The sequence below is a fragment of the Trachurus trachurus genome, assembly GCF_905171665.1.
Source record: "Trachurus trachurus genome assembly, chromosome: 7".
In the NCBI taxonomy this organism is placed as follows: domain Eukaryota; kingdom Metazoa; phylum Chordata; class Actinopteri; order Carangiformes; family Carangidae; genus Trachurus; species Trachurus trachurus.
In genome coordinates, this window is record NC_139901.1 from 24,128,380 (window position 1) to 24,141,628 (window position 13,249).

At 43.1% G+C, this 13,249-nt stretch overlaps 1 protein-coding gene across 2 annotated transcripts; it reads right to left on the reverse strand.

The window, feature by feature from the left end:
* Positions 1-5,168: 5,168 nt before the first annotated feature.
* On the reverse strand, positions 5,169-12,793 carry LOC310988289 (transcriptional regulator QRICH1-like). 2 transcript variants are annotated; one of them, XM_083974833.1, is made up of 12 exons: positions 12,585-12,793; positions 11,613-11,901; positions 11,429-11,524; positions 11,196-11,336; positions 10,329-11,102; positions 10,038-10,215; positions 9,779-9,933; positions 9,517-9,631; positions 8,393-8,501; positions 8,083-8,231; positions 7,901-7,991; positions 5,169-6,572 (listed from the first exon to the last, which is right to left on the reverse strand). In XM_083974833.1, exons 2-12 carry the CDS (start codon positions 11,865-11,867, stop codon positions 6,386-6,388), a joined length of 2,250 nt encoding a protein of 749 aa, XP_083830959.1. In that variant the 5' UTR covers positions 11,868-11,901; positions 12,585-12,793; the 3' UTR covers positions 5,169-6,385. The 2 variants fall into 2 exon arrangements, with proteins under 2 accessions (XP_083830959.1, XP_083830958.1); XM_083974832.1 differs by having other exon boundaries at positions 9,508-9,631.
* Between the last annotated feature and the right edge of the window lie 456 nt (positions 12,794-13,249).

Consider the following 13,249-nt stretch of genomic DNA (forward strand, 5'->3'; position numbering starts at 1 on the left):
AGAGCTCCTGGGGGGCAATTTTGTTATCCCTGCACAGAGTCACACTCGCTGTTTCCCTTTGTCTTTGTGCTAAAATCAACTAATTGGCTGCTGCTGGTAGTTTCATATTCACCATACACATTTCTCTTTAACAGTGTGAGAAATTGAAGAGGTTAAATAATAATAATAATAATATAAGAAAATCCCCCCCAGTTCCATTAAAATGTTGACTTTGGCCCCTGTTTCCATGTGTCCAGGTGCTGTGTGATAGGTACTGGCCTCTGGAACGAGGGACAGTTCATCACGGACTGATCCAAGTGACAACAGTGACCCGCAAACAAGGTCCAGATTATTTTATCACCACCATTAACCTCAGACAGGTGAGTCAAAGACACATTCATCATCCCCTCTGCTGCTCGTAACCTGCTGCTGTTGACTTCTGTGTGCACTGACCATACAAGTAATCAATCAAAGAAGAAGAAGAAGAGGAGGTCTTCTGGTTGGATTAAAGCAAAGTGTTTGTATTTCAGAGACACAGTCCCACAGACAGGATAATCACACACTACTCCTTCCCGTCCTGGCCGGACCGGGGCGTCCCTAAAGACGCATACTCGGTGTGCGTCTTCACCGGCCTCATCCGACAGCATTTAGAAGCCATTCCTCGCCTGGGGCCGACTGTGGTGCACTGCAGGTCTGAACTTACTTCCAGCCCATCACCCACCCCTGCAGGAAAACCCATTACTCACTTATATAGTCCTGTTAGATGGTGCATGTGACAGGTTTTCAAGTCAGTCCTGTGTTTTGTGTGTTTCAGTGCAGGTGTTGGTCGCTCTGGGACGTTTGTTACGTTGTTGTGGCTGATGCAGCTGTGTGCCAGGGGCATCAAGCCTGATGTCCGGGCTGCTGTGGAAGATCTACGGCTACATCGAATGTGCATGGTCCAGAACCTGGTCAGTAGCCTACTCTGTGGTGCTCACACCTTCTGTGGTGGGAGAAATATTGAGGCCTTTTATTTTGAGTTGTTAGTCCTACGTTGAAAATGTCTGAAATGACTGAACTTTACTTAAATTACACACTGATCAGCAGCAAATGTACTTTTAGTATCAAAAAATCTCAAATCAGCTACTTGAGTTTGTTCCACATTGTCACATTTTAGATGGAAATATTGTACATTTTACAGGCAGCGGTAGTTAATTGCTGTTTAAGTTTTTACAAATTACATAATATCTCACATTCATAAGGCATGAAGGATTGTTACATTATAGATTATATAAAGTGTCAGAGTAGCCTCACTTTGACAGCATTAAAGTTACGTTCACAAACACTACTTAAATATATATTACTTTTACCTACTGTTAATAGTAGTACAGTAGACAGGGCTGTCAGATATTTAACCCCTTCAGACCCTGCGTCCATTGGAATGGACGTGACATATTTCTGTCTCTAAACAAATAAATACTCTGTAATTCAATGATGTCAGCAATGCTAGTTACTGATTGGGTCCTGATTATCCAACCACAATCATGTTATGACTTTGAGCACACTCTGAGAGAGTGACAGACATCGGACAAGACAAGCATGGTGGACCGACTGCAGAGAGGGAGGAGGAGGCGCCCATTTTCAGTCAAAAATATAAATTTATGTTCATGCTGGCCAAAGCAATTTGCTGTCAGTATACTTTTAACTGTTACAAGTCATAATATTTGAAGTTATTTTAAACAAATATCATATCATTAATTTGTAGGATTTTTTCAAAGTCCAATGTCCATTGCAGTGGACATCAGGAGTTAGGCGAGGTAAGCCAACACTCAAATGCTTAGTGTCAGTATATAAAGAAACAAAATACCTGTAAGCTTTTCATAGGTAAAGCATGGTGTCACAGTTTATTTATTCATGATAACATTTTTAATATATATTTTTTGTTCATAATGTTCTCATAATCATAATAATGAGTGTCAAAGACTCCCTTAAACGTCTCGTAAATCTGAACTTGACTCCTTGAATTCAGGCAATGAGGAGGATGTTACCAGGAGTGAGATAGGTGGTAGGCCTAAGTTTAGAAATTAAGACAGTTTTTAATTCTTAGTATGTGGTTTTCATCAATTTAATGTCTTATCTAAATGGAATGGATAAGTATTCGAGAGTGAGAATACATAAAATGAGTTCAAATGTGATTGTATTGTTATTAGATTCAGGGAGGGACAGTGGAGAGGTTACAGTACATGCATGCCAGAAGAATTTATGTGGCAGATGAGATTGAGATAGAGGAGACAGAGAGTATAGTGAAAGAGGAGGACAGGAGGAGATGACAGTAGCAAGGAAGGAAGAAATCAAGTGGCGTCACAGGCCATTCACTACAATCATGGGCACGTCCTTTTTAGAATGCTCCAATTGATGAGGATCATCCCATAGACCCTATGAAGACATCAAACAATATACTGTATACAGTGGCAAGACAAAATATGGAATTTCTTAGTTTTCTGCATTAATTAGCCATTCAATGTGATCCGATCTACATCTAAGTCACAAGTATAAACAAACACGATGAGCTTAACCTAATTCCACACAATTATAATATTTCATGTCTTCATTGAACATGTCCAATAAACATTCACAGTGCAGGTGGAAGAAGTAAGTGAACCCTTGGATTTAATACATGGTTGAACCTCCTTTGGCAGCAAAAACCTCAACCAAACGTTTCCTGTAGCTGCAGATCAGAACTGCACAACACCATTGGTTCTTACAGAACTGCTTCAGCTCAGCCATGTTCTTAGGATGTCTGGTGTGAATGGAGTTCATTCCATAGCATACCTATTGGATTCAGGTCTGGGCTCTGACTGGACCGCTCCCAAAGGTGGATTTTCTTTTTTTGAAGCTACTCTAGATTATCTAGGTTGTAGATTTACTTCAATGTTAGGCTCATTGTCCTGCTGCATCACGCTATTCTACTGAATTCAGCTAGTGGACAGCCACCCTGACATTATCCTGTAGGAAGTCTCGATAAACTTTTACTTTAAAAAATAAATACAAAAAATTAAATCTTAGTTTCAACAGTCGACGAAATATTTTCCCATTAGTGTTGTGGAGTGGCAAACGTCAGGCCTGCAATGGAAAGCAAAGCAATTAATGCAGAAAAACTAGGAAATTCCAAAGGGTTCATACTATTTCTTGCCACTGTACCTATATTCTACCTAAAGTACAGTATGACATGGTTGACATGCCAGATTATGATGAAAACAACGAGGCTATCAGATTAAGACTATATACATGAAAAAACACATCTTTTGTGACAAGTGCGACATCCTCCTCTGTTCTTGCAGGCTTCTATCAAGTTGATGAACATGTTTAGAACTGCACACAAACTCAAAACCATGCAAACATCCAGTTCCAGATGTTTAGGTCATAACTGATTGATTACTATGTGGAAAAACACAACCTTATTTTTCTTAAGTTTTTCTGACATTTTACAGCCGTTTAGTCCTGGCGTCCATTGGAATGGACATGAAAAAATACTATTAAAAACATGAGTTAGCAAAAATGTTTTTTTTCCACTTTGTTTTTATGTTTGAGAGGAGTCAGAATACATAAAAAAAAATTTTTTTTGCTCAGCCAAAAAAATGCGGGTCTGAAGGGGTTAAGTTAAATTTGTTTCTGTTTAGTTTTCTAGTGTAAAAGCTCATTTACAGTTAATTATGTGTAAGACCAAAAAGTGTTATCAGCAAAATTTCAGGCTGAAAAGTACCAGTTACACAGTCAAAATGTCTCCTGTGTTTTATTTTATATTGTGTAATTATACTATTATGTAATTAATTATGCATTACATTGTGAGCACCATTCTAGTGGTTTGGGTGAATCTGGAGTTTATGCCCTTTCACACTGTTTAGATGACAGATTAACAGCATTTTTGCAAAGAGTTATATTAGTTATTTTAGCTCAGTGTAAAGTATGTGGACATTAGCCTCAAAGCTAAGGTGAGGCTACAGTTATGTAATACAGTCTGCAGCAAATAAAACAAAGCAACCAGGGTGGCAGTGTTTTCCATTGTAAATGGGAGAGTAGAAACCTAGCATGTTCAAGCACATGTAAAGCACCTCAGTGTCCTAACTTTGCTAACTTCATCAACTAAACATCAAATGTATGTGATATTCCAGTTTTCATTGCAGTAGTGAGTGTATTAAAATGAATAGTTAGTTTCTGTGACACTCATAAACTTGTCATCTTCATGCTCGTTAACTCTCTGCTCTACTGGTGCATCGCAAACCCCATTAAACAAAGCATCCTCATTACATGCTCATTCCTTTGTGTGTGCTCAGGATCAGTACATATTTGTACATCAGTGTCTGCTACAATGGCTCAGCGGAGGAACAGGAGGAAGCTCAGCATGGTAAGAGTGCAGAAATAAGCTCCCACCGAGCACCAACACACACCATATTGAATTTTCAGCACAGGGCAGCGTATTATTAGTCAGTGTAACGCGTGATGACATTTTAATTAGGTGTCCTCTCTTTTCTCCCAGCAGCCCACAGATTCAGGGAGCCAGTTCAAATATTAACCACCACACTCAGGATCGGCCTCATGGCTCCGGAGGAGACCGAACAGGGAGGAGGAGACGCCACCGTCGCAGGCAGAAACCTCCGCCAGAGTCGCCACAGACCACAATACAGCAGGTTTTAAACCCAGGGAACCTACTGAGGAGGTTACTGCCCTCCTCATCCTCATTTCATCCAGGCTCACAGCCCTCCTGAACTCACATAAAAGCTGATAATAGAAAAACACACACACAAAAGACCAGGGATAATGCTGTGTGTGTTGAATGCCTGGCCCTGCAGGCACAAAACTGGCCTGACAACATGCAAATAAACGCTGGTGACGAAACGACACACACACCTGTTCACCTTGTTGCCGTGAGCAGAAATTGAGCCCAACACCTGTCATTCAAGTAAAACCTGTCCCTCTACGGTGAATTACTGAGCATGAAGAGTGGTGAGAATAATATGAAGCTGCTACCAAGGAATGCTACTGGTGCACATGGGCACAAAGGTCGGATCAGGATCAACAAAGATTTCTCATGTCTCCTCTGTTGCTACGAAAAGATGTCTGAGCGCATTTCTGTTTGGTTGTTGTGAGCTTGTTTGCCTCCATTATTGATAAAGTGACGGTGTGAGATGACTTTTATTTAGAAAAAAATCATTGTGCATCATTTTATATCACACAATGCAGGCTATCAGTACTTAAGGATGCATGTGCAGAATTGATACTGGACTTGCTAGAAAGGCAGACACATGGTATAGTGGCTGTACAAAAAAGGTCATGTTTCAAAAACACACAGGCACTGCCATTCTCCTTAGATGACTGAAACCCATTACAGTACATGAAGGAGCTATGAGTATTATACATTATACAACATTAAGGGCTACCCAGCTTCGTAGAGTCTTTCATCTGTCATGTAATAAACATGTATGATACAATAGATCCCTGTTCGGGCGAGTTGTGGGGTTGGTTGGTGGTGTATTGAGGAGGGAGGAAGAAAGAGGGAGGGGGGGGGGGAGAAAGACAAAAGGATCCAGCAGGGTCAGCATCCTGCGCACTCTGTCTGCCACGTCTCCACCATGTGGCAAGTGCTAGTAGCTGCAGGTCGAGTGGGTGACACTGTATTGCAATAAAATTCATAACAGAGTAAAGTCTTGATGTGATTTAGAGCTGCTGAGCTGTGCCGACAGAGGGAGCCACAGCCCAGAGCAGCGTTCACTAACAAGCGAGTCATCTCCAGAGTTTGGTGTTGTCCACGTGTGAACTCCACGAGTGAAATACAAATGAAGAGGGACAATTCATTGAAAATTTCACTTTTAGCCTATGTTTGGCTTAGTAATGCAGTCTTAATACCACTGAGGTACTCACTGTGAGACTTAACAGTGACCAAGGCAGATGAGGGAAGGAAGAGCAACGAAGAGGGAAGTCTAAGAAAAGCAGCACAGCGCAGGCCAAACCCAGAGAAAATATATATGAAGTATATTACAGATTAAAACAAAATGGAAGAGAAAAAGAAAGCGATCAGGACTATTGTAAGGAGAACCGACAGTTAAAATAACATTTAAATTAGAGTTCAGGTCCAATAAAAAGATTAGACACTACATCCTTTGGCCAAAACAAAAAGAGAAAGAAAAAAAAGGACTTGAGCGATTGCCTCAGTAAGAGAAATTATTATCTGTATTGTTTGTATGTGTATGTACAGTCCATGTGCGCAAAGATATGCTGACACATAATGAATATAAACATATACATGCCACCCTTACAGACCACAAGAGGGTGTGAGAGAATAGAAAACTACTGATAATGAGCAATCAAAGGCTGGGTGAAGAGGAAGAGGGAGAGTCTAGTCCGTGTTATCGCTCTCCTCCCAGTCAAACTAGTGCAAGCTCTCCGACATGTGAATGGCTTCTTGGATTTCACGGATGACCAGGATGCGGGCAAGCATCTGCTCCAGCTGTTCTTTTGGGATTGGCTGAGTCGAGTACCAGATGGGGCTGTTTGGAGCCACCACGGGCTCGGGGGTCAGGTAGAAGGTGTCGTTGCGACCTTTAGCACTCTGTGGACTGACAGAGAGAGAGAGAGAGAGAACACAGTGTGAGAATGATTTCAGAATACGCTCCTAAATCAGATCAAACAGTTAACATTTCAGCTAAACTACGAAGAGAGAAACATAGTAGATAGGTGTGTTTTTCTCGTTATAATTTCCATCTGCCATCCATCAAACGCCAGAGGAAAGCAAGATGTTGTAAATTCAGTTTTCAGGCTGATGATCATGATTTATGATCAGCACTGTGTTGTCCCTCCTCCTCCCAACCCGTTCACTGCACTGGAAGGCCACAGACGACCACAACAAAACATGTCGGCCATGTGGACCATTTACAAGATGTGCACTGTAACCATAGTAACTCGGTCACACAGAATGGGTGTAAATGACAATAACAGATTTACAGATATTTCTCAGTTTCCCCTGATGCTCTGAAGAACTCACTGTTTCTGTCATGTCTTTCCATGAACTGTCAGCGTCTTAAAACCCAGTGATCCCTAAACTCACCACAGAGCTAAATGATTTTACCAAGTGTCAAATTCACTGTGCTGCTCACTGTGTGTGCTACTTATTATATACTACCGAGTTGAGTGTGAGGGTTAAAAATACTGATGAATAATTACCATGCAGCAGCCATGTGTAATTGTAACTGGCACACTCACAGAAATACAGCATCTGCCAAAAATGTTTAATAGTGGTCGTGGATCAGCCGACTGTTCTCATCTATTAATATGTAAGGACAAAAAATCCACAGCAGATACCAACCATTTTGGGCTTGTATTGCAGATGCTTTCTCACACTTTCTGCGATAGCTGAAACTAAAACTGAATATTCCTTCTTCATGTTGCCATGTGCAGAGATCTCTAGTTGCGTGAAATCACATTTAAAGATTGGTATTTGAAAGTAAAACCAGATCCAGTGTGTGATTATAGAGTTCATGTGTACAACCACCTTTTGTTGGCATTTCTATTCTAAAAAGCATTTTTCTCCACTTTAAGTGAAGGAAGCCTTTCACTTTTAAAAAGGCAGCCAAGGTCAGAGAGGGTAGTTCCTTTACTACTCGTCATGCTTTTGAAAGGCAAGAAACATTAAAAATACTTCACTGTTTTTGAAAGCAAAAAAAAATAAGTTATTAAATGACATCCATGTATTTGTCAGTTGCCTAGCAACCGTGTTCTTAAAGCACTTGAACACAGAGTGTAATGTGTCCTCCACCTCGCATGTCAATAACAAAACAGTTTTATTTGAAGGTAACAACAGCAGCAACAGCAGCTCTGAAAGACTAATCATACCTAAACCTGGCCAGAAATCTTTGTGTTGCATTCAAATTATGTTTTATATATTTACCATTTGAAGAGGTAGAAATCGTAGAGTTTGATGGGGCATCGCAGTGGGTTGTCTGGGTCCTCCAGCTGCTCTGAGTACATGTCATCCGTCACTGAGGGAAGAAAGGAAGTCGTTTATTATCCTTTAACATTGGGTTTCCCATCAGACATCACTGTGCCTATTAAATCCATGTGCGCTCTTACCTTTTTGACCTATGAACCTCTCTGTTGACTTAAGGTATCGGATGCTGGTGCTCTTGTCTTTGGGGTTGTTGGGACTTTTCCTGGTATGTCTAAGCACCTTCGAAAAGGCCACTTTTAGATGCTGATCCACTGTCTTCAGGTGGAAATATCTGTAGAACGATAACACAGTGTGAGAAGGGTGATACAGAATAATTACACCAAGGTTCCTGGATTTGTTTTTGCAGATTAGCAAATTGGGAGTTATCTGTTGTAAATTAATCTGTTCATCTGTATATTTACATATATATCGAGTAATATTGCTTTAACTCACTTTGTGTTGAAGAACATTAGAGTTGTGAGCAGTGTAGAGGGTGAATGGGCTCCCAGCTGTTTACATTCCCACAACATCTCCTCTGTCACATGACTGGGGATAATGTAACCTGGTTGGAAAGATAAGGGGCCGATTATTAAGAGCCAGCAGTTCATGCCAAAGGGAGAGAGACATCGACTCTAGGCGGTAGTTACAGGGAAAAAAATAATTTGTGTTGCGTTGACTACCATCACAACATTACGATACTGTCACACTGATTAATCAAATAACGTTAAAATACAGTTAAGAGATAAAGAACTCTGTTATGATATCCTACAGAATAGAAAAGACTCACTCTTCACCATGTCATTGCTACATAACAGCAATGACAAAGACAACAATAATAATGATAATAAAAATAATAATAAACCTTCAAGAGGACAATTCTTCTCTCATACTACAAAGGAATGCAAACAACGAGCTGTCAACAGCTTCACTTGTGATATGTAGGATGCTATATGGAACTGAAACCTCTGCAGATAATACTGTCTGTATGCCGACATAATAAACTTTTAAAATAAAATTTTACTCTAATCCACCACTGGGCTTTAATTCTACTGTGCAGCTGTAATATTTCACTACACAGAATGAGATCCGACTCTATGGCAGCAACATTGCAGGACAGGGGTTTAGACTGAGGGAGAAACTATGAATTAGGGCTGACCCGATTATCATATTTTGATAATCGAAGCTTCGCGGACATAAAATCGATTTAAATCGAAGCTTCGACGGCCGGGGGGGTGCGCGATCGTAGCGGAAATAATGAAAGTAATGGCAAACAAACACTGCATATCTCCAAAATCAGGCAGGTTTCCAGGATGCCAAGTCGCCTACTCATTTTAATGTAACAATTGCCGATGAGAACCGGTGTCAAAAAGGAAAAAAGGAGCAAAACTAAAAAAATCGATCACGGACTTTCATGATCGATTACCATGGCAACGAACGAAGCTTCGAATTTTTTGGGTCAGCCCTACTATGAATGTCATCGCTGTTAACACGGTTGGTTTGTGTATTCACTACTGAGCACAATACAGAGAAAGACACATTGCAAGTTCACACTGAGTTGGGACACCTACAGTTCTCACCTAGAGGGTGAACGGATGGTCTCCATGGATCCAGGATCTGATGCAGACTATGGGCGAAGCGAGTGTAGTACTGATCTGAGAAGACGTCATCCACACGACCGTTATCAAACAGATACTGGAGGAGAGAGAACGGGCGGGGGGAAAAAAAAAAAAGAAAAGATGCAGTCAGTGTTTCCTCATCACGACTAAGTACCGACAGGGAGGAGTGGATGTTGAATGGGGAGTGAGTGTGTCTGTGCATGTGTGTGGATAGTGAACTTACTTTTTGTATGCACAGAAATACATAGTAAAGAACATCGGCTTCATAAGATTCCCCTTCCAGCCCCCGGGACTCTGTTGTCATCAAAGAGAGACCCATGCAGAGCTCAGCGACAGCACAAGACACCAAGTCCTCCTGGAAACGTAGTGCCTGACGTCCTAGAAACACACACACACACACACATCAGTGATCAGTTTGACGGATAAAAAGAGAGAGAAATGATATTTCGACACCACAACAAACACTGTGTGTGTGTACTTACGGCCAATTGGGGCCAGTGTGTTTTTGTCGGATTTTTCCAACTCTAAGTTTTTCCTCTGAGCCCAGAGCCGCCACACATCCAGGCCTTCTTCTGGCTTTAATGTGGCAGGAAGCAGCAGCTCCTGCACCTGTACTTGCTGCTGGCCTTGACCATCTACCTCCGCTACCACCGTCTGGCCCTGCACATACACAAACACACCAACATAAATTAGCACATACAGTAAATACAGCTCTAGACGTTTGTATGCTAAAGCTTAAAGAACATGTGTCAAATCTACAACTGCGTTCGTACCTGTAGCTGCTGTGCGTCCTGCCCTGACAGCCCCTGCGTGTGCAGTACCTGCTGCTGTGGGTCCCAGATAAGGGACTGTGTAGCATTGGGGTATCCCTGCACCGCCACCGGGATGTGAATGTTTCCATTCATCAGCTGAGCAGGGAACAGCGTGTTTGCAGCCAGAGTGTGCACCACTTCCTCCTGCCCCCCCATTACTCCAGAGCTTGTTATGCTGGAAACCGCCTGCGCTGTTTGACTCTGACTGGCAGGGATTTTTAGCTTGTCGTTTTCAACCGTAACTTGTGTTGGCATTGTAGTCATTGTTGTAGTGTTTGCCCCTGTAACCTGGACTGTCCCATAAGCCTCTTGGGGGATGGCGATGTGTGTCACCTGCTCGCGGCCTCCGGACCCGGCAGGAGCAGAATACACAGGGATGGTCCAGGTCTCTCCTGTGGGACTGGTGATGGTGCCTGTAGCACTGTATAGGTGAGAACTGTCCACTGTCAGGAGGTCTGGTCGCAGGGACACGTAACTTTGCTGCTGGCCCTGTCCCTGGGGGATTGCCAGGACTGTCGCCACCTGCTGACCAGGCAGGGCATAGGACACGGTGATGGGCATGTCCACCTTGCGCTTTTTGGCCGGCTGGAGGACGCCTGCTCCCTGGGATGTGGCAACTGTGGTTCCCAGTATCCTCCTCTCACTATCCTGCTGCTGGGTGGGAGACAGAGCCCCCACTGTCTGGATTTGGATCTGCTGTCCTCCTGCAACAGCTGCCACCAACTGGGCTTGCAGCTGAAACACATGGGAGTGCGACAGTAATTAGTAACTACATTTAAATTCTGACTGGTCACAAAATTTGTAATCCTGCATTCAAGATAAGTGTACCTGTTGGTGCTGCTCCTCTGTGAGCTCCCCTGGTTGAATCAGCTGAGCAGTAGTCACACCTTGTAGCTGTTGATGGGAACCAGAGGGCACTTGGAGGACCTGACCCAGCATCTGCCCTTGCTGCTGGCCCTGGATCTGCACCTGAAAATATAACACGACAGTCCAAAATTTAGTGGATCGGGCATGAAATAGAACAAGAAATCAGTGGCAAACGAAACACCAAATGTGCAAACCTGCACTATTTGTTGCTCTGTATTCTGCTGTACAGATTGCTGCTGGGACGTCACCTCTTGTATCTGTTGCTGTTGAGGTTGGACCTGCACTTGAACCTGCAAAAGGAAGACAAGTGTCCTTCAAATAAAACTTCATTTCAGAGACTGATCTTGCTCACATGCCCCATTTAGTGCATTGACTTACGGGGCAAGCCAATTCCAACAGTGACCCTGCCACCTCGGTGCTGTCTGTGTAAATGCAGTTAGCCTCTTGCTGGTAGACCATAGTGGTGGTGGTGGTCGTAGTGTCTCCACTTTGTTGGCTGAACTCCTGCAAAGCGTCCGGCCCTTTGCTGGCCAGCGACTCCAGAAACTCCTTCATGCGATGCTGAGGGATGCTCCGAGCTTTCTGCCTAACCAGCTCCTCATAGGAGCCTGCACCATCCAGGGAGTTATTCATTGCTGCTGACAGTGTCCTCTATCGATGGGTGAACCTGTTAACATGGTGATTTTTTTTAAATACACAATTGATTTAAAGTATTTATGATGACATCAACCAGATAAGAAAAGCAAAGCAAATCAAAAACAGACGACCCAAACATGGTTTTTATTTTAGAAATAAAAAGTCACCACAAGATGACATATCAGTTGAAGCTTTAAAATGTTCACAGTCTGACCTACAGTTCACTATCCTTGTTGCAACGTACACGGAGGTAATAGGAAAGGGTTAATTCTAGCTGCGTGTATACGAGCTGGGACAAAAGCGCGGTCACTTTCCAAATCCGATGCAGTATTCAAAGTGGTGATGGAAAGTGCTGCATGACGAAAACACACACGGTTTCACACGACTGTTCAGCTACGACAACGTTGTATGGTACAATAGCCCCATAAGAGCCAATCTACCAGCTGATTACACAACGCGCTAGGTTAGCCAGGTGCACACACAGCTAACTAGCCGCGTTTTGTTTGCAACTAAAAACGTACCGGCCACAGCTGTGTGTGTGTTGAAGGGGCGGCTAGCAGAGAGGGATAATAATGCGAATGAACGACAATGTTTTAACTTTGTAGGTCATGGCGCATAAACAGAAAACACCCTCCCGTGTCGGTAACGTTACACCTACTGTATTTTTGTTATCTCCGTGGCTAGCAGGCTAACGTTAGCGGGCGCGTTAGCTACCTCTTCCTCAACCGGGCCCAGGATCGAGCCGCCCACTTGTGCTTTCTCTGCCCTTAGCAACGGCGGTCCTCTTCCAACCGACAGGGAAACTAAGTGCCACTGGTGCTCCTCTGTGGCTGTATTGCTCTTTATTTTTCTCGGTTTTCGTCCGATGGATAGCCGTGGTTTTTCTTTTTCTCAACCACTCATATTTCGCTGGGCGCCATCTTACCACGGTATCCTTCCTCAGACCAATGAGAGAGCGATTTGTAACTATGTCGTTCTATCGCGGGATTTGCGTCACATGACATCGCGAGAGGTTGCCCCAGTGGCGTAGTCTGTTAAAGGCGACACAAGCAAGACGAGGTGACCGACGAGATCGGGTAGATACCAGTCTACCTTAAAACCCTGTTATGCCCGGCAGACGCTCCTAGTGGTTCACTGGCTTCTGAATCTTTTAAGGTGGTCCGATCGAGATGCGCTGAATATTTGGGTGGTGCTCAACAAGCTCTGGGCAGCTGAGGGTTAATTCCCACGCACTACACCTCAGCGTGGTCTGCAATCTGCATCCAACACATTTGGTTGTGTTTGTGGGGTAAATAGCATGGATATCTATTGCTTATTATGGAAAATGAGAGGGGATGTACAGTTTCATGGCTGAATTCATCATCATTTACTAAATCAAA